The 20,362-nt window shown below is 42.6% G+C and overlaps 1 protein-coding gene across 2 annotated transcripts in view; it reads right to left on the bottom strand.

The window, feature by feature from the left end:
• Positions 1 to 20,362, bottom strand: part of DIS3L2 (DIS3 like 3'-5' exoribonuclease 2) — a 193,069-nt gene that overhangs the window by 150,278 nt on the left and 22,429 nt on the right. For both annotated transcript variants that reach the window (XM_065640190.1, XM_065640191.1), the window contains 2 exons: positions 16,428 to 16,481; positions 12,208 to 12,309 (listed from right to left, as the gene is read on the bottom strand). In XM_065640190.1, the coding sequence (XP_065496262.1) occupies positions 12,208 to 12,309; positions 16,428 to 16,481 (156 nt within the window). The remainder of the gene's footprint in view (positions 1 to 12,207; positions 12,310 to 16,427; positions 16,482 to 20,362) is intronic.

The following is a 20,362-nucleotide window of genomic DNA, read 5'->3' as shown; positions in this document are numbered from 1 at the left end:
CACAAATTGCCACACAAATACCAACGTACTCTTGACCTCCACAGGGAGCAGCTCATTCCTGTCTAACATGCCAACAAGTGCTGAAGATGAAGTCTCCCTGGTTTCTAAAGGTATCTGCTTCTACTGAGTATTAATTTTTCCAAAGCAGTCCCCAAAAGTTTAAACACATCCTAAAGACTCTGGGTCTTTCCTTTTCTTTTTTCTGCCCTCATAACCAAGCAGAAGCAACGTCTGTCAAGTTTTCATCCTGGCGTCATCAGCTGCAAAGTTCCTCCTAAAAGAAAATTCTTCACATAAGTCTTTCCACAAGTACAACAACATGAAATGAAACCATTTCGACACACAGTATTTTACTTTAATTTGAGAAGAATCACTGAATAGACTTACCAAATTTTGTCCATAAAACACCAACTTCAAAACAAACCTCTAAAGTCGTTTTTCTGCCCAGAACAAGTTTGTTTGTAGGTTGCACTCAATTCTCCAAGCTTGTAACACAGAAAGGTCGACTAACCTCAGCTTTAAGTATAGTGTTGAAACAAGCATAAATATCCTGTAATGTGTAATATATTCAGGTATGATTTAAACCTTCTTCAGTGAAACTTTTAAAAATCATCCCTGCCTGTCTGTAGTCACTGTCATTTATCGAAGACACATGAACTGGGATTCTCTATTCTCAACTCATCACTCATTTATTCTGTATTTACTTCTGCACAGGGAGAATATCAGGAAGACTGTGCTGGAAAAATCTGACAGTTTTTGTGTATAATTATTTCACAATTATGCATCAAAGATAATTAATGCTGGGGGCGGGGGGTGTTCTTATTGTAAAGAAAAGGTTACGTATACCTTTTAAAGACATAAAGCAAGCTTCCCCTGGTATATCTTGGGGAAGAGCGGATGTTTTGCTAAGCCCACAGTATTTTTCATTTCAGAGCTGAGGGGATGCAATGCGGGCAGGAAGATATTTATTCCGATGCCATTCTAACTAAACCTGGAAAATAAAGGGACTTGAAAAATTTTAAAAGGTGGCAGCAACTAATAAAGCATTTCCTGTGAGGAATTTAAAATTTGATGTTCATGCTTTTCATCACTTTTTTTATACTATAATCCTTTAATGTACCATACGTCCAGCCATGGACTCAGCTGGAAAAATACTTGACCCTAAAAATGGCTGATGCAGTCTAAACAAAGAGCATTTCCTCAGTTTTCCTGCTAGCCAGGACATAGGAGCCTCCTCGCACCACATCTGCAAAAGGGAAGAGATTTTTCTTTAACAGACACAAGGGCACGGAGCTGCTCAGTAAAGGATTTACTCACGTCACCTAAATGACATGGATCAACCTATGCGAGCAGCTGCTTTTATATAAGTTAAGGCTGAGGCAAGGAGCAGGGCATTTGGGCACCAGGAGGGGTAGGACGGAGCACACCCAGCCTGCCGAGGTGTTGGGGCACGTCAGCGAAGACAAAAGGATCCGGATGTGAAATATCGGAAGGAAGAGTATTTCACAAATACTTAGTGCTTCCTGAAGTATTCGATCCTTAGCTGGTGAAACCACAGCGTTTAATCAGAGAGGGCGAGACGCCAGTGTCGGGAGCTCTATTTCCTAGTACCACAAAAGCCCTGCGCAAAGAGTTACGTATATGTTGCTGCCTGTCATTTTGCACAATGCCCTTCCCTCAAGCACTGGCCCTCAGAACGCATTATACATTGTTAGTGGAGACCAGTATAACTGCAGATATTTTTTTTTTAATTTTTTTTCTTTCTCTCACAAAGCACTTAACAGAAATCAGTGCTTGGGAACTGGAGTTCTGAAGCACGGTCTAACAGTTTATTTATGATCACAGCAACTAGTTGCTCAAATACAACCCTCAGGCCCCAGGACCATTCCCAGGCCATTGAAATCGGCCACTCATCCCCAAGGAACCACTGTTGTTAACTGGCTTGAGTGGCTTTGCTGGAGCAGGAGGGCAGACAGTTGAATAACTGACCACTGGATAATGCTGACTCCTTCAGTGACAAAAAGACAATGGAGAAAAAAAAAAAAAAATCCGTTTTGACATGTGGTAGTGGTTTTGTTAACAAAAAGCCTGCCCAGTGTCCCAGTCAGCTCATAGGAAATTACTGCACAGATGGAGACGCAGCCCTGACAAGGCCAGCGTTCCCCTCCCAGCCTTTCCTTGACTTGACAGCGGCAGCGGCCACCACACCTCGTCTGTGGGCTCTGGTATATCTTGGCCACTGATAGGAGTCACCCCATGGGAAAGCAGGATGGTGGGACCAAAATGATGTCAGGTACCATGAAGAACATTTTCCTTTTTGGCTTCACAAACTTTTGAACCTTACAAGAGGGGAGCCATCCGTTTCTATGCTTTTTTTTTTTCTTTCCTCTTCTACAAACGGATTTTAACAATGCATATCCTGCCAGGAAATGTTACCGTGCATTACTGATAAAGCATTACATAAAAAGGTAAATTAAGTTTCCAAGACGTGAATCTGAGCTGATAAACATATTACATCCACGGTTCAACAACTAAGAAGAAAAAAAGAATAAACAGTTTTAGAGAAAGCTTCAGGAATATGGGGAAAAAAACCCAGGAACAGTAAATAAAGCAACGCCATGCTGTCAGAACAGTGCTATGACTGTGCACGAAGCATCGCTACCAAACTAAATCGGATTAAGCTAATGGCCATCTATTGACTTTGTGTATGTCTATGTGGTACAGCACAGTCCAAAGAGGGGAGCTCAAGCACCGGACGGCTTTGCCAGCACAGCACTCACCCCTGGCTCAGCCTGAAAATCACCCGGAGCCCGAGGTAAATGGCCTCAAGTTACACCAGGAGAGGTTTACATTGGATATTAAGCAAAACTTCTTCACTTAAAGGGTTGTCAGGTATTGGAACAGGCTGCCCAGGGAAGTGGTTGAATCACCACCCCTGGAGGTGTTTAAAAGACACGTAGACGAGGTTCCTACAGACATGGTTTAGACGTGGACTTGACAGTGCCAGGTTAACAGTTGGACTCTATAATCTTAAAGGTCTTTTCCCAACCAAAATGATTCTATGATTCTATTCTCACCCGGGGCAGCGGGGGTGATCCTGCGCAGCTCTTCAGTACGGTAGGCAGAGGAGAAGAGCTACAAGTCCAAACCTAAGCCAGATCATCACTGCAGCTGGAGCTACTACAAGGGGCTGCAGACCTGATCTGCACAGAAAATTAAAAAAAAAAAAAAGCGAACCCAACATCAGGTAATCTGACATCAAAAGGGATGATAAAACCCTAGAGGAAATTCGTTTTACAGCAAAAAAAATGAAGGAGGTCATAGAGGTGAGTTACCCAGCTACAGTACTAAAGGCTTTTACCAGAACTCCCCACCCCACTGCCCTGAACAGTCACTAGGTCAGGAAGAAAGAGAAGCTGCTGAGATAACCCTCCCACTTCACACAGCTCCTTGGGACCTTCCCCAGACAGCAGCAACCTGGCAAACACAATGCCATGGGGGATTTAAAGAGACCACAGTACATGAAATGCCGATTTCCACATAAACGGCCAACACGCATTCCAACAAACAAGCAAAAAGTAAGGAGGACAAGAACAGAAGGATGTCCTGGCAGTCAGCTAATTAGCAAAAGAATTACAGTCAGGACTTCCAAGCACTAACAAGAACTAAGCAGGATATATACCTTTATGCAGGATTTTTTTTCAGACAGAACAGAGAACAATGTCTGGGGAATTCTTCGTCAGACACTTTTTGCAACCCAAAATACGCAAGTGCTAATTAGATCACGCCAAGTCTTCATTTTCACACTTCCAAAGCCGCTCAATTAAAAGTATGTGTTTTGGCACTGCTCTCTATTTTAAAATAATCGAGACAAAGCTAAAAACAAAGAAATGCCTGAGCCCCACGAGATGATACAGCTGAAGACAGATGAATCATTAGCATACCGCAAACCTAAAAAACTCGTAAGAGACATAGACAGACCTACTTTCATGGAAGTTATTGCCTAACGTGATAGAACACCGAAAACAAAAATAAAACAATAGAAACAGTGAGAAAACATATAAAACATAAAAACATATAAAAGCAACTGCTGTTTTCGGCAGCATTAGTAGCTTAGCAGTCTATCCTGGAGTACTTGCTTACAGTTGTTACCAAAACTTTTTTAAAAGCCTCCAGGTAGTTAAGGCTGGGACAAAAACTGGAAACTGCAGATAGAATCTGGGACCTTCAAAAACCCACACCAGTTGTCTTATCAGCAAACACATGTCGATAAATAATGTCAATTACACAACTAAGGAAGCAGTGAGGCATTAGTTGGAAAAGATAATCGGGATGAATTTGAATTTATCTTTCAGTGCTTTGAGTGGCACCTCTTAAACAAGAAACTTGGTTGAAAGCATCACTTGCAATTCTTCAAGATGTTGCAGAAAGAGAGGCTGCCGCCATTAGAGGTTCCAGGGCGTTGATTTGCACGTTAATTGGGTGAAGGATAATACCAAGTAGCAAGCAAGACTTCTTATGTCAGCAGTGTTAAGGAAATTGCTGTTGATGCATATAAATCACTGGGCATCTTCCACTGCGCGATAGCCCACCAATAATAGACTTGTTCCCAGTTCTTGCGTGTAGCTTCAGAAATTTGAAGAGAAGGGAATCCCCCCATAGCAAATAACATCAAAACGCTCGGAGAGGAGGGAGTGGGAGGCCAGGAGATGTCCTCAGCCTGGTTATCTTTTGCATCATCTGGAGGAAGGCACAGGAATAAGAGTTTGGGAGAAGGAACAACCATCCCAGCCCTCTGAAGCTGGCGGCACGCTGATTCAAAACCTATTAGGCTTCAGACAACTTTATCTTAGACGGTTACAAATTACCTTGTGCCAACAACAAATTTAAGGCATCCCATCCCCGATGACAAATATCTTCCTTATCTCCGAGAACCACGTGGTTATAGATGAGGTCCCACATCTCGCCCCAAAGATCCTGTTGTAGAAAAAGCCCTGTCACTCCTCCAGCCGCTGCAATTCTTCATTTACATAAACCGCCCCTATTTTAGATTCCTTGTCCCTCTGATTTATGGCTTCAAGAAAAATAAACATGAGTTAAGGAAATAAGGGAAAAGAGTTTATGAGCCAACCTTAGTAGCTTCGACCACATGTAAATACTACAGCCAATTGTTGCTTCTCTGCCGATAACAAGAATAAACACGCAAATAGACATGTAGCACTTTTCCTTTTCTTCAGAACTCAGGATACAATCCAAAACCACCTCACCTAGGGACTTTAAACATTAACAGCTTTTCAGTTTCACAGTAGCTCTTCATTTCTCCAGCTATCGAGATACATTAGGGGTACGAGCTCCTTAAAAAAAAAAAAAACAGAATATATAATTTGAACTTATTCTTAACTATGTAAATCTGAAAGAAACACAGACTATTGGAAATCTGGACAGTCTTTCGAGAAAGCGTTTTTATAAAAAGTTAAATGAATTTAATATGTGTGACATTCCAAAACCCAGTCCCATCACAACAACAGGTATCCTGACTCTCTCTTTTAAGGTACAGGCTCCAAATACTCATGTGATATCATTAAATAAGTCTCCAAACTGGCAAAAACCAAACAGTTCTAAGAAATACTAATTCCACAGGAACCAAGAATTAAGAAAAATCCAAAATGATAGTGGTTACATAAGAGATTGGATTAAGAATAATCTACTGTGATGTGCGCGTATTTACAGAAGACTTGGAAGAATAGAGTTTAAAACAATCACTTAAAGAAAAGCTAGTTGTTAAAGGAAACAATTTGCTGTACTAGATTATATTCATGTGACCGAGAAAGCCAAAAAAAAGTACCACGAGAAAAAAAAGTGAGAAGGAACAGAGATGAGGTATTAAATGTTGGCCTGACTCCTATTCTAAAGTAAGATCAGATGCCCCCACGAGCACTTTCTTCCATTCACGATGAAGCTCTTCCAGGAACAGGCACTGAAATTCAGTAGCATCTCAGCCTGAAGTCACCCCCCTCACAAGGGACTTATCTGCCATCACTCCACCGGGACTATGACAAGTGACCACACGTGAGATGAATGATTATTTAGCGCTTGACTGTTCACCTAAGGGTAACATTTTTATCTTATTTTGCATTTGTGCAGCCAGACCACATCTGCAATAAAATTCTGTGCTGGTAGGACAGGATGCAGCCAGTCAATAGAAAGAAAATCACTTTCCTACGTAAACAATTTGCTTTGCAATATCACTCTTACCCAGCACAGAAGGCGGAAGAATAAAAAGGACATTAAATTGTTCAAAAACTCGTTTTGGCTTTCCCAAAGAGAAAGAGGCAGGTATTGACAGGAAAGGTCCTTTTCACAAAGGTAAGGTTGCTCACAACATCCGAAAATCTGGTATTTCTGCCTCCTCCTTTTACACATCCAGGGGGAGGCACGGGATAAATGCAGCATCGGGTCACGGCAATCTGGGATTATTATAGTGATCTAACAACCCAGATCATTATAGTAATTTTATCATTATATACCATAAAAAGCATGCCAAGTCTTGCTATTAAAACTCACTGTCTTAAGACGTCGGTTGATTCACTTCAAGTGACATTTGATTAACAAAACGTGAAAGCAACATCTGCAGGAAGAGCAAATTTAATGCCACATATGTCTCAGTGAGCAACACTTCCTAGTTTTTTTTTTTTGATCAGTTTTTTTGCTATCAATCTACTGTATTGCTATTCCATACCCGGCCAGTTTGGAGCTGAGCAAAGCCTGGAAAGAGCCACACCAGCTCACAGCCAAGGTCCATCGCTCCCAGCAGCGTGGAACATGTGGCCACCCGGAGAATGGCACAAGCAGAAAGTGAGCACGTAATGAAGCTTCTCCAGATTCCACCACGGTGTGGTGTTGGGATTTTCCGAGATGGGGAAGGGAGTGCATGCACGTGTGTGCTACCATCAACTTACAGGTGTAGAGTCTACAGCAAAACAAATTTAAAAAACCAACAAAAATATTTAAAAAATAAAAATTAAAAAAAAAAAAAATAAAAGCAACACGCACACCCCACAACACCACCTACCCTTCCTCCTTACAGCATCCATCAACCTTTCAGATTTGCTTTTCTGGACATCTTCCTAGCTGGCTTCCCACTTCCCACTTTACTCCTGGATATCATGAATTGCACTTGAATGCTTTCAACGTGCCAGAACACTTACTATTTCAATAATGACTTCTCCAGAGCTTTTTTTTTTTTTTTTAGTATTATGAATGTAATGTTTCCAAACAACATTCTTGATTGTTAGACTCAAACAGCATTGCCATGATAACCCTCTAAGAACCCCATCTCCTCCTAAGTTACTGTTATCCTTACATTAGCTGGGAGATTTTGAGAAGAAACTGACTCTCAGAAGAATTTGGTGGAAATGAATTATTCACCAGGGCAAACCCAAAGCTCACATCCCCTCCGGAGAGCTAATGGTTCACAGGTTTTCACCACCAGTCGGAGGTGGTGACTTGCCAGGATATGTAGCTCTGTTCAAGCGATACACGGTCATATTTGTGACATCTGCTTGAATCAAAATGTTCCTTCTCTGCGTTTGTTCGTAATTACGCCAACAACGGTCACAGCCGGGAAAAGTGAATTGCAATTTATGTGTTCTGTAGAGAAAGCGTTTAAATATTTATCTGTGATGTATGGCTTGAGAAGAGGCAGCTCTAAGATCTCCCGCCGCACTGTATTGTGTCTGACACCTCAGTGTTGAACAGAACATGTGCTTTCAGGAGCTATAAAGAATTACTATTTCTATCACTTTCAGACACTTCGTGACTAAAATGCTGAACCCATTATCCAGCAGCACACGTAAATGAAGAGTTATACATCCTTGGCCTTGAAGACCTTCTGACAAGATCAAAAGAACCAGCTGAAAATAGTGCGAAGGAGCACTTTAACCTGAGGAGGAGATGATTCATGAAACAACAACAACAAAAAATATGACCTGCAGGCACTGATTTCTGAGAAACTGGCAGGTTACTCTGTCATTATTTTATGTACATATATAGTATATGTTGTTATTCTTTTAATACATCACTACTGCAAGCAGATGCAGAACTGGCGATCTCTCCTGCATATCATAGCAAGCAATAGGGGGTTGCACCCCAAAATCCCTTTCAGGCAGTTTTGAGCAGGAAAAAGTCCTTGTCTGTGTACTATTTTCAGACTAAGACTCTAAAATTTCAGCCATAGCATGCAATGCATGAGACGGTTGTCATGAAAAACATTCCACGTTATAAACTACTACTCTAAAAGTACCAGAGATCAGGCCAAGAATCCAAGCCCCAAGTGATATCAAATGACTTATTATGCTATTTCCTTCCACCAAAGAAATTACATCTTGCAAGAAAAATCAAAGCAGATAACTGAAATTAAACAAATTCTGTCTGGCAATTAAGCAGACGGTAAAAGCAAAAAGAGGCTGTGAGGAAAGATGGGTTGGGTTTATCATTTCTACTGACACGCTGCTTCCCTCCTTGATGAGCCTGAGAAATATTGCCGTAACCATCCTAACAACATTTTTTTTTCCTTCCAGTAATTACACCACTGTATAATTGAAGCTCTTGAAATTGATGTAAGCTCAACTCCATAAAATATAATAAGAAACCATGAGTGGAAGTTAAAGCAGTGAAAATCTGTCAGGAAATAAAGCACCATTTTTCTTCTTTATCAGAATAATTGACAAGGTCTGAGGTAAATCCTCTGTCACTGGCTACCTTTTATCATGACGTTTTTCCAGAAGATAAAGGCACACATTCAGGGAAGCCCTACAGCTTGAAGTAAGCAGAGGATGGTCTAGTTGACTGCAGCGATACTCTGACTTCATTCGCTACGAGTAGGTTAAGTACCTGGAAAAACAGTCTAAGTCAAATACCTTACTTTGCAAAAGCTAAATATTTGAAAGTTGCCATAGCACCTCAATATTCCCAAGATGTAACACAAGAGGACAGGAGAGGAACTTCTGAAATACACCCTCTGAACGCGGTCACCACGAGGCACGAAGCCGACGGCCACCTTCTTCAGGAGGGCAAGGGAACAGATTTCAGGGACAAAACGTCTCTCTCTCGAGCCAGTGGTGCCACACTGGAATTGCTGGCTCTCGATCAGAACTAATCGTAAGCGCGGAAATATGAACTGGACAAACTGAGCATCACCGAACAGCAAGCAGCTCTCCTGGAGGATAGATGAGCAAAGGCAGTTTGAAGACCAGACAGAATAAACACAGGGAGGACCATCCAAGCACTTGGTGCACACGCTGGGAAGGAAGGACATGATGGTGAGAAATTCAAGCCTGATAAATTTCCCACCACTGAGCCAGGAAGGGGAGGGCTGGAGGAAGAAAATACTGCTGTCCCTCTCAAGGAGGTATTACACACAGTATAACCAGGCTTCTAGAGGATTTCACCATCCCCTTACATTTCACTGTGGCACTTATACCTGTGTAAGGTATCACCATTACGGGTGCAGCAGAACACAGTATATCCCTGGATAAACTGCTCTCCAGCCGGTGTTTTTGCCCCACAGGCACCTGACCCACAAAGTGACTCACCGGGTACAGGGCTGCTCCTAACTTTTTCAACTCTTCAAGCAACCACACAGATTTCCCTACCCAAAAATCCATAGTTTTACCAGTCACAGGTTCTCCCCCTTCCTCCCATTTACACACATAAATTGAACGGAGGTTCCAGCCAAGTCAAGTCCCGCCAGTGCTGAGATGTAGCATTACACTGTGACATTGCACAACGAGGTCCATGGCAGGAATCACCTCCACCAGCAAGGGGAAGGTCTCCCCCAGAGCCCCCAGGGTCCTTGAACCTCAGCAAGTACAGACCCACCAGCAACTTTATCTTGTGCAAGACAAGGGTGTATCAGCAAAAGACCCAGCTCAGCTCTTGGTGGAGCACAGACTAATGGGTTGGGAACAGTGAACCATAAAAACGATCTGCATGCACATCTCAATCCCAACAAACCAATAGGTACAGAGCCTGTAAAGCCTCCTCTGACAGCATCAGTTATGCCATACATCTCATTTACATTTTTCAAGGAAATTATTGAAGCTGTTCGGCTTGTCCCAAGGGCCCAACGGGAAGGAGAAAACCCTCAAGACACTTATGCGGCAGCTTTGCAGCAGCATGAGACTAAACAAATGGAAAAACCTAAAATAGGTTGCGACAGTTTATCATTAATTAGTAGGAATTACTTGGCAGAATGCAGTATCTTTCAAGTGCAACTTAGTGGCACCTTTCCCAAAGAACTAATACAAACACAAGCACATAGCAAGAGATTCAGGGCAAAGGGGAAAAGGGATGTCATCGCTGATTAAGTTGCTGATGGCAAGAAACAAAAAAATGAGACCACATAGCACCTGTGTGGCTGAAAAACATGACTGGCGTGTTCCAGCTACTTCATTTGGCAAGGTTAAATTCACCAAAGAAGAATCATAATCATACTACAAACAGCAAAGTCTTCTGAATTGTCTCCTTGCAGTCAGACACCACTTCTCCACCAGCTCTATTTGTTACAGCATTTGCCCAGGACAGGGAGGATATTCTGAACCTTTCCTCTTGTATTCATAAAAGAACATTACTATTAAACATATGAAGGCATGAGGATATAAAAGAGAGAGAGAGGCATTATCTTTGTTTATAGCCAGATATAAATGGAAAACCGCAGAGAAAGCTTCCAGCTCAGGCAACCTTTATCAAGCCTACAAAGAAGCCCTTGTGCTGGCAGGTCCTGGCAAAGGATCTAAGCACCCAAACTACTCAATTTTTCCAACTACATGAAATGGTCTAATATAAAAGATAATTTACGTCCATGGATTTAGTGATCCAAACATATAGTAATCATCACAGCTTTAGTAAACTCTGATTTGGACTCTCAAATAGCTATCAAAGGAATTTCGCTTTGACCCTCAACATTTGTTTTCAGAGGTTACAAAGGTTGCAGCAGACCTCTTTCCTATGTTTGTATATAGATATAGCTGTAATATCTTAGATCCCACTTTGATTGCCTTTTGCATAAGGTAGTTTAGCACCTACACGTGTCAATAAATACCTAGGTGGTTTACTCATTTTATGCATATTTAAAAGGAAGAAACAAGTTCTAATATGTTTCAAGCCATCATTTCAATTACTGTTAGATTTGAACAGAGATGGCAGAAGTTTCACCAAATGACCAGACTTAAGACTTTGCATTTGTGAGACTAAAATCACATAACTTCAATCAACATCAGGCAGAGAAGGCAGCTACAACAACTAAAAGGCATCAGCCCAAAGTTGTTCAGACCAGTTCCCACACTGCTGGAATCATCCTCATTATTACTTTTGTGCCAAAGATATACTATAGTCTTTAAGTTCTCAATAAGAATTCAAAAATATGTTTGAAAAACAATTTGTGACAGTTCTGTTGCACTTACGTGTAAAAACCTGTGTTACCATTGCTAATGGTAGCTTACATCTCCCAGCAACTAAAGCAGTATGGACTTTTTTTTGCATAGAGGTGTTAAAAGAAAACCCACAAACAAGATAAAACTATCCAGATGTTTGAAAGGGCTCTGAGCTTGATCAGTGAAAGAAAAAAACCCAGAGAGAGTGATCTTAGTGAAATTCTCAGACACGAAAATGAAAAAAGGATTGTCCTACATTTGCATTGCTCCAGTCACTTCCCACGTTCTTCATTCATGTAGCGAAGGGTATTACCACAAGATCTGGAGCCGTGACAAGATAAGCTTTCCATGGACTGAGGACTCACAGATTAGAGAGAATTAATCATTACTAAAGCTTTGTGAACAGCACTTGTCGAAGATTTAAGCAACTGCAAACACCTACAAAGCAATCAAATGCCAAAGCATGAAGATGGCTAAGTAACGGATGTCAGAAGTCACCTCTGCCAACCAGGCTTTCAACCAGCCTTGTCATCAGGGCTGTGTGACTTCTCCACATAGTGGTAAAAAGGGCCATTCTGTGCAAAGAGTGAGGTTTCAACATTTTAGGCATTGCTGCTTCCAAACATTGCAATGGACAGAGTCCATCTACAGCAGCATAGACTGCAATTTAGCTAATCTGATTTGCAGGAAATTCTCTGTCTCAGGCCCTATGTCTAGTCAACAAAACAGCAAAAAGCTCTTTCTGCCAAATCACAGAAAAACATACCGAACTCACCTTCCATTGCTCCTTGGGAAGCAGTTTCACTACCACGATGTCACCATTCAGGGCTCTATTGCGAGCAACCACTCCATCAATAAAGATATCGCGAGTCCCATCCTAGTGAAAGAGGAAGAAAAATAAATGCCAGACCAAAACATATCAAATTACAGTTATTATGAGGTTTAGAACACCGTCCTCAAAAAAGACACGCACCCTGCTGAGACAAACATCCTGCGGTTGTGCACAGAAATGAAATGGATTCACCATATGCCCTTCAACAGGCAATACCTTTCAGCAAATAAGCTCAAATAAGCTCCTTTGTATGTATGTGCCAGCACAGTAGTTCCACATTATTTATTCAAGAGAGCCAAGCCTTCAAGATGTATTGTCTGCAGGCTCCGCTCAGTTCCTCTACAGCTGCTCTTGGGAATGGGTAGAGAGTTTTCTGCAGTCACAGCTCTTCACACGTTCAGTTCCCAACTCCAGCGCCCAAAGCTGTTGTTCAGAACACGTTTTCAAACCGTTGCTGCGAAATGCCCCATGCAGAGCTTCTGCTGCTGTTCTGGTGCGATGGGAGAGCGGGGACAAGGGATCAGCAGGTTGGTCTGTGAAGGTGGCCTGGAGAATGGCTGGGGATGCAGCCTCTTCTTTTTCAAATGAGTTAACACCATATATTCTGCATTTGGCACAACTAACATTAGAAGAGATTCCAAAAAAATGATGACTACGGATGTCAACTGCAAGCCAGAAGATCTTTTACTGTAACAGACATGTTAGGACACCTTCTCTCAATACTCTGGGTTAACAACCTTGCACAAGAGCCTATAGTAATTGTACACACTATGATTATCCACCCCAGACATGTTTGGCATTCGGCTCATCTAGATTTAGCTTGGAAGATTTTCTTCATGGGCTGAATAAAGATGAACTTTCCTGAAGATGCCAACACAAAGGTTTTAGTTTTTAAAGGACTGCTAGTTTCGTCCTTTTTTTTTTGGCTAATTCTTGACAGTGCTCTTGCTGCTTTCATTTGTTTCCCCATAATTCAGTAGACGAAAAATTTCATGTATCTGTTTACATGCCATGAACACGCTAAATAAGGTGAGCATTTAGTATCAACATGAGCACTCAACATAGTTTTTCTAGAGAGATCTATCTTTGCATGGTTCTGAGGTACAACAAAAGAGGATGAGTTTCTTTAGATTAGTACTTCATTGTCTTTCAATGAAAAAAGCAGCCTCACAGGAATTAAAATCTTAATTGAAACTTTGGTCACTTCTCAGATACACACCCCTGAGTCTCTTATGCTTGAGTAAATCCAATCAGAACTACCAGTGTGCTCAGTCTCCAAGAAAAACTCCTTTTATAACCTGAAAACACGAAGCCCTAATATCACATAAATATCTTACTCTGCTTAGATACCAAAACAATAAAACGGCAGAACCTTGCCACGATGTGAAACTATGGACATCCTCCAAGAGACCAAATTACTCTTAGAAAGAAAAGCAGCAGCAGCTCAACAGCTGTGTGAAAGCTGCCTCCCATGACAAGATGCAGAAAAATTGCAAAGCCTCTTGGACCAACATAATTCAAATTGGAAACTGTTCTTTTCAAAAAGCCAGATTTTTTACACATGGTCTTATTCCTTATTTCTCTCCACCCTCCCTCTTCTGCCCCAACTCTTTACCTAAATCCACTACATACGTTAAAAGTTCAAAGTCACTTTTTAAGAAAAATGTCTGCACTCTTTTTGTCTGTACATGTAGCTGCTCTGCGCTGCAGGACACAGTCTGGCATTCATGATAATTTGTTTGTTCTACACATTTTCCTTTTCTCCTATGTCCAAGAAAACACAGGGCAGACCCTTTCCCCCAGCCCTGTAAAGGTGCCTGACAGGTCACACCGCCCAGATAAAGCTGCATCTCCATACTCTGCAAGAGTCTTGTCTTGAATTACAGCCACTCTCATTCTCAAACAATATACCCATATATATACACTTATATACGTGTACACACACCTATTTTATAGCAGTTAATTTCAATATGTGCACACAAGCTGTAACTATGAATTTGCCATCGGCTTTGTTTTTTCTCCAGAACAAAACACTTCTGTGTCTAGAGCTCCAGACTCCTGATTTTTACGCAGACTTATGTACTTCCAAAAACACTTGCGCATCCCGCTTTTTTCTTCAGTGTCCCCAGCTCCGCACAGCTGGCACTTCAGATTACCAGTGCAGTTAAAATGGCACCGAACCACGACAGAACAAAATCACTTGCAAAGCCCCAACTGCCCCCAGGGTGCACATAGAATGGCTTCGAGGCTTCTGCAGCCCCCTCCAGGGAACATGGGGCTTTTACTGCTCCGTGGCCACCTGTGAGCATCACCAGCAGAGCTCTCCATCCCCTGCAGTGTTTTCATCTGCTCTGGCTGTGTCTTCCACAAGCCCAGCACACTCACTCCATCACTCACGCTCAGCAGCATCGTCCTTCACATTGACAACGCCGGCATTTCAAGCCACGCCACTGTGCGCAGGGAAGACACGAGATGCGAGGCAGAGATTTAAATGCCTGGGTCCATTCCCTGGGTAGCTTTTGAGAGAAAGGCCCTGGGCATTCTCCTCAACTCCTCATGCAACAATGAGATGAGCAGACAGAGCACATTTGCAGCAAGAAACCCGCTGGGACTTCTGGTGTTAGAAGGTGAACAGCTGTGGCATTTGAACTGCATGAAGCCACAGCCAAGTCAGGGCTGAAGAGAAAGGGATACAGTGCCCTAGGCAACAGCAGGAGAGAATGGGAGATTTTTCACAGCTGCAGCTCTTGCAGCATCTGGCAATGATGGGAAGTCCTGCAGAACACAAAGGCTGCAAACCCTCCATTATGGCAAATGATGTTATATAAAGGATAAGCTCCCTAAAACATCTGTCTTAAAGTGAGGTTTGTGTCCACGCCAATCAGTGTCACCTTCATCCAGGTGTTGATTCAGCTTGTTATAAGGGACAAGACTGGTTCTGGCAGGAAAGTAGAAAGATAGCTGAGATAATGATCTCGGCTAACTCTCCTTAATGTACATATTCCTGCATGCAGAACGGCGAGCAATCGACTGCACCCAGCAACAGCTGGACACGGGGGGTGATTAGCAGTAAATTAACTGGATTAATGTCCAGTTAAACTCATGTGAGTAGCTGGGTTTCTCATTTAACCTCGCATTCTTTAGTTTCAGATATGTATAACAGCTCACACTTAGCATACCTACAAGGACACCTGTAAATGAAGAATCACAGTTTTTCACTTACACACAGAGTGCTGCTCTGCTGATGTACCCAAGAGCTGCTCTCTACTTCTTCCTCTAGTTAATCTACTTTGTGCACCCCCGGCCTTCCTCCCACTCTGTAACGCCAGCCTCTCTAACAAAGCGGGCTCCAAACCATCCCAAATCAACAACGTGAACTGACAACACCACAAATTTCGAGGTTTTCAATCCAAGCCCCAAAACAATAGCGCCGTCAGTAGCAAGGACAACAGAGTCAGTGTTTCGGCGTCTCGGGGCAGGCTCTGCCTTCTCTCCCCCGCATCATCAAAACATCTCAATATGAAACTCTCTCTCATTGACGGCAACATTTTGACCAAGTTGGTTCCAGATAAAAAGCCTTGGCTGTGCCAGCTGTGAGGTCACCACCCCTACTGGAAGCCCCTGAAATCGCAAGAGCCCTTCTTTTCTGTCAAAATAAGGAGAGAAGAGGCACAAGCCAGTCCCATGTGACAGAAGTACATCCCAAGCCAACCAAGACACAGTTCGTGCAAAAGCGGGCACATGAAAAGGAATCATGCATATTATTTCTGGAATGACTTTTCAAATTAGCTCATGCAGCAGATCGAAAATGGAGAGCATATTTGTTTAGGGAAGATTAACTTAAATCAGTGGAAAATCTATAAAACCTCTGCAGCCATAAACCAAGGGTTTCCGATTACACTAGCTGGTGGTCCTCAAACCTGAACTCAGCTGGCTTCTGTGAGACCCAGCAGTATCCCCAATTTCTCCACAAGCGAAGTAAGTAGTTCTTTGAGGTATGAAAAAGCGGGATTTGTTTGGAAATATTTGATTTAAAAGAAAATCTAGATCATATTCATTTATTCCGACTCATTCACCTCTGAGTGACCTTTTGTGCACAGCATAACTCCTGCCTTAATGCACCTTTACTTATGAACTTTAAAGCATTATAAAATTACACTTACTGGAGATGGAATGAAGGCTTCATGGTACTTCTTAGGATTTATTCTTAAGGGTCCCTTAAAAAAAAAAGTAGAAAAGGAGAAAGATTATGCCTGAATCTTATTAATTTTATATAACATCAGTTAAATTAGAGAGCTGTGGGTAATATATCTACTGTGAAACAGGAGAGATACATCTAAATTTCCATTATACATTTCAAGTCTTGACAACTTAGCATCCAAGCAATTTCCAGGCAAAAGGCAGTTCCATGATAGACTTAAGCTGATCTGCTGCAGTCTGTCGTCGAAGAGATGTTGAATCATAAGTTGTTGCTACTGGGTGAACTGTTCCCTTCACACATTTTCTGCTGAGCATCTACCAACTTCATTAACAAACAGACAATAGAAACAGTTTGTTTTGCTCTGTTTTGGAAAAGCAGAGTGTTGGGTTTGCTTATTTTGGAGGGCGGGAGGAAAGAGGAAAAGCTGACCTGCCGAGTTCGCATGGCAGCAGGTACCAGCCTCGTGGGGCTCTGGCTGCTTAGGCTGTTCCTGCAAACAGACAGTACCAGGAACTCTGTGATAAAGAACATTTCCAAAGAAGAATCAAAAGGAATTTCCAAAAGCAAACATTTAAAGCCTACAGGATTAAATTCTGTTTAAAGTCAAGCTATCTTAAATACATTTGGAACTCTACGGTCTATCTATTTCTGCTTCATCTGCCAACTCAAAGCTCAAGTCACCTGCAGCAAATTCATATCACCCCTCCAAAGTAAACCAACCAGTTTTGCTGCTCGGGCTCTGCTCCATCAAGAAAAAGGCAGAAAGGACTCACGGGCTACGTAATGGTGTCATTCCCATCCCACGAGGGGCCTGGGAATTCGATTCAAGCGACTGCAGTTAAAACTGACAGCATTTGATCCTTACGGAAACACAATGAGGAATCTGCCTTCAGACACGCTTCTGATCTGGGCTGACACCGTGAAAACTTTCTCCGCTTGTGTATTTGAAACAACGTTGGCCAATTTGTTACATGAACAGATTCCATCTGTTTGTACTTCTGTGTTAGGCAATCATAGGAACCTCTCACAGGAATTGCTTCCTTAAAAATTTACTGCGGCATATAATTTTTTTATGTATTCTGGGAAACACTCAGACGATAGGAAAATAAGGCTGATTACATGTGGAAGTTTTGCTGCCTTGAAGAAGAATTTGCAGATTTATGGAGGTTTTCCATTGTTTTTGTTTGCTTAAGTTTGGAAATACCACCACCACACATTCTATATTCTTCAGGCATTATTTGAGTACTTTGCTGCGATGTCTTATTTTGTGCCTTATGTAACTAGTATTAATGAGCACATTACCCACACGATAGGCAAAACCCAGGACAACAGCACAAAAACAAAGACAACCCACTGGGAGCAACCCTGGGGATACTTTATGATTAGGCAAAGTGAGAGCAAACTCGCTGTCATCAGCCTCTATGAGCACTGGTACCCGCTGATGGAAAACTCTCAATGGTCTTTTTTCTCCCCTTATTTCCCAGAATCAGCCATCAAAAACAATACGCTGTTAGTAAAGGAAGCTCCTATGGAGGAAAAGGAAAAAAATGAAAAGGCATGGTTGCTCTGCTTGACGATGAGTCAAACAATTCCCATACCAGCATCTACCCACCAGCACGAAGCAGATGAGGGGATATCCTGTGTTACTCTGCAGAATCCCCTTGAATAGTTTGGGACAGCTGTCAATCAGCCAGGTGCAAATGCCCATTATGCGCGTGAAAAATCAGGAGTTTCGTCCATGGCCCAGAAGGCGCCGGAGCGGCTACAGGCCCATGGACGCCCAGCTCCAGCAAACACACAGAGGAGCAAGAGTTACCACGTTTACTGTGCAGTGTTTCTCTACATTTTATATGCAGCACCTAATTATGATCAACATTAGAATTCTTACGTCAAGCAGCATTAAAATACTTCAGCTCCTTCCTTTAAGCAAGGAGCTCCCAAAATTTATCTTAGAAAGCAGATGGGCCCTATTATCTGTGCCTATGAAAATGCTATTTACGATGTTGTACATTTCACGCTGTGATATCATATCTGGAACCAGTCACTCTCCCCATCTGCAATGAACAACTGTTCTCATATGTGTATTAGGGGGTGAGGATCTGGCTGCGGAGTCTCATGATGTCACACTAGTGTTGTATTATTTTACAATACATTGCACATAATAGCTTCTATATTTATCAGTGTTTTTATGTCAGTAGGACCTTTGTTTTGAAAGGGAAGGCAAAGGTTTGCAGGAAGGTTTCTAAAACACTTTCTGATGATTCAAGTCAGCTTCACACATACTTGCCAAAATAGTTTCAAACCTTATTGAGCTTCCCCAGCAAGATACAGAAGGGTCATGATTTCTCAAGTTGCTCTGCTAGAACCGGGGCAGGCAACACTCAGACTAAACTTCAAGCATCTCAAATCAAGCAGTTTATAACAGCTATCACAACACTTACGCCTAGATTTGTTTGTACGTATGAAATACCAAAAAAGGTCAGGGTCCAAGCATCTGCTTGCTACCAAGGCCACCTTTGAAAAAAGAACCCATGAAAATCAGGGAAACCCCAGCCTTCACACCCACAAAAGAAGAGCTTTCCAAGGAAAAACACCCTCTTTGCAGCAAGGCAGGCTCTGCAGCTCCGTACACCGCGCTCTCACTCCGCCTGCGCCCAGCAGCCCTGCAGGGAGGGTCTGGGCGACGCTGGAGCTGAGGAGCAGACACGAGTTTCTGGCTGGTGCTTCACAAGATGATTACGGTCCTTTGGGTCAACGTTCCTTAATACATAATCTGACTTCATCTGCTGTGTATCGCCAACACCGTCTGCTTACATAACTGCGCAGAAGTTATTCCATCTTGTTTGCCTTCAGACCGGCTGACGTGATTCCAGCCAACCTGAGACGCCTGGAGTTTGCTCGCCGCAGGCAGCTTTACTGGGGGGGAAACGGGAATTCTGCACTCTCCGAAGCACCTGAGCTCGGATCCCCTTTCCTTCGGAAGGACACTGCCACACACATCGCAGGATTAAATGAATCCAGGAATCCCGCAGGGCGCACTTCACCATGCTGCTGATCAAAGACCGAGTTATGTCAGATACAGTACCAGAAGCCATTAAGACCAATATTATCGACAGACGTCAGCACCCATAAAGATAACACTTTTGTTCTTCCTGATCTAGGACTGCTTAATCTTCGTGGCACTTGTGTTTTATCTGAGCAATCTCCACGTCTGCCCGTAGTTTCGGTGGGTTGGACTTTCAGGAGCACTTAATTGCGTAGCTGCGTTGCCAGAGTCCAGCGACAGCCTCAGAGTTCACGATAGGGTCTCTTCTCTCTAACAGATCTCTCAAGTTCTCACACAAATATATGCAGATCCAGTGTTTCCATGATGCTCCAGGGGACGGCCCTTGCTCAGAGAGTCACACTTCTGTCTGGCTAGCACTCAAGTTTGCTCAGGACCACCAGATTCAGACCAATAGCTTTGTTCTCCTCTTCCACAGGCTCTTGTGGAGCATTTTTGTAGGTTACTATGCTAGGCCAACGCCCTGCTTTTGAAGATTAACACAACAGGTATTTATTCACTATGTCTCTTGCCATTGCACAGAACAGTGCTGAGTATTTGTCCATTCACTAGAGTTGCTTTCAGGATTTCATCTGTCCTGGTTGAGACTGCAATGATGAATGGTCTTGATGAGATCATAAGGATGAATGAGCTAACGATGAGAGATACTGAGCTGGGATGCTCATGATCTGAGACTCAGCCCTAAATGATTAAGTCCAGCTTCTACTGCTTCCCTGAGATGTGGAACTGGATGAAAGGAAAACAGATAGAGCCTAAGAGAGCACGTATGACTCTTCCAGTTACGCAGCACATGACCTGGAGTAGACACTACGCATTTACAAGAATTAGGGATT

The sequence above is a fragment of the Caloenas nicobarica genome, chromosome 8, assembly GCF_036013445.1.
Source record: "Caloenas nicobarica isolate bCalNic1 chromosome 8, bCalNic1.hap1, whole genome shotgun sequence".
NCBI classification, from domain to species: domain Eukaryota; kingdom Metazoa; phylum Chordata; class Aves; order Columbiformes; family Columbidae; genus Caloenas; species Caloenas nicobarica.
Note: the sequence above shows the minus strand (reverse complement) of the source record. Positions and strands in the feature narration are given on the sequence as shown.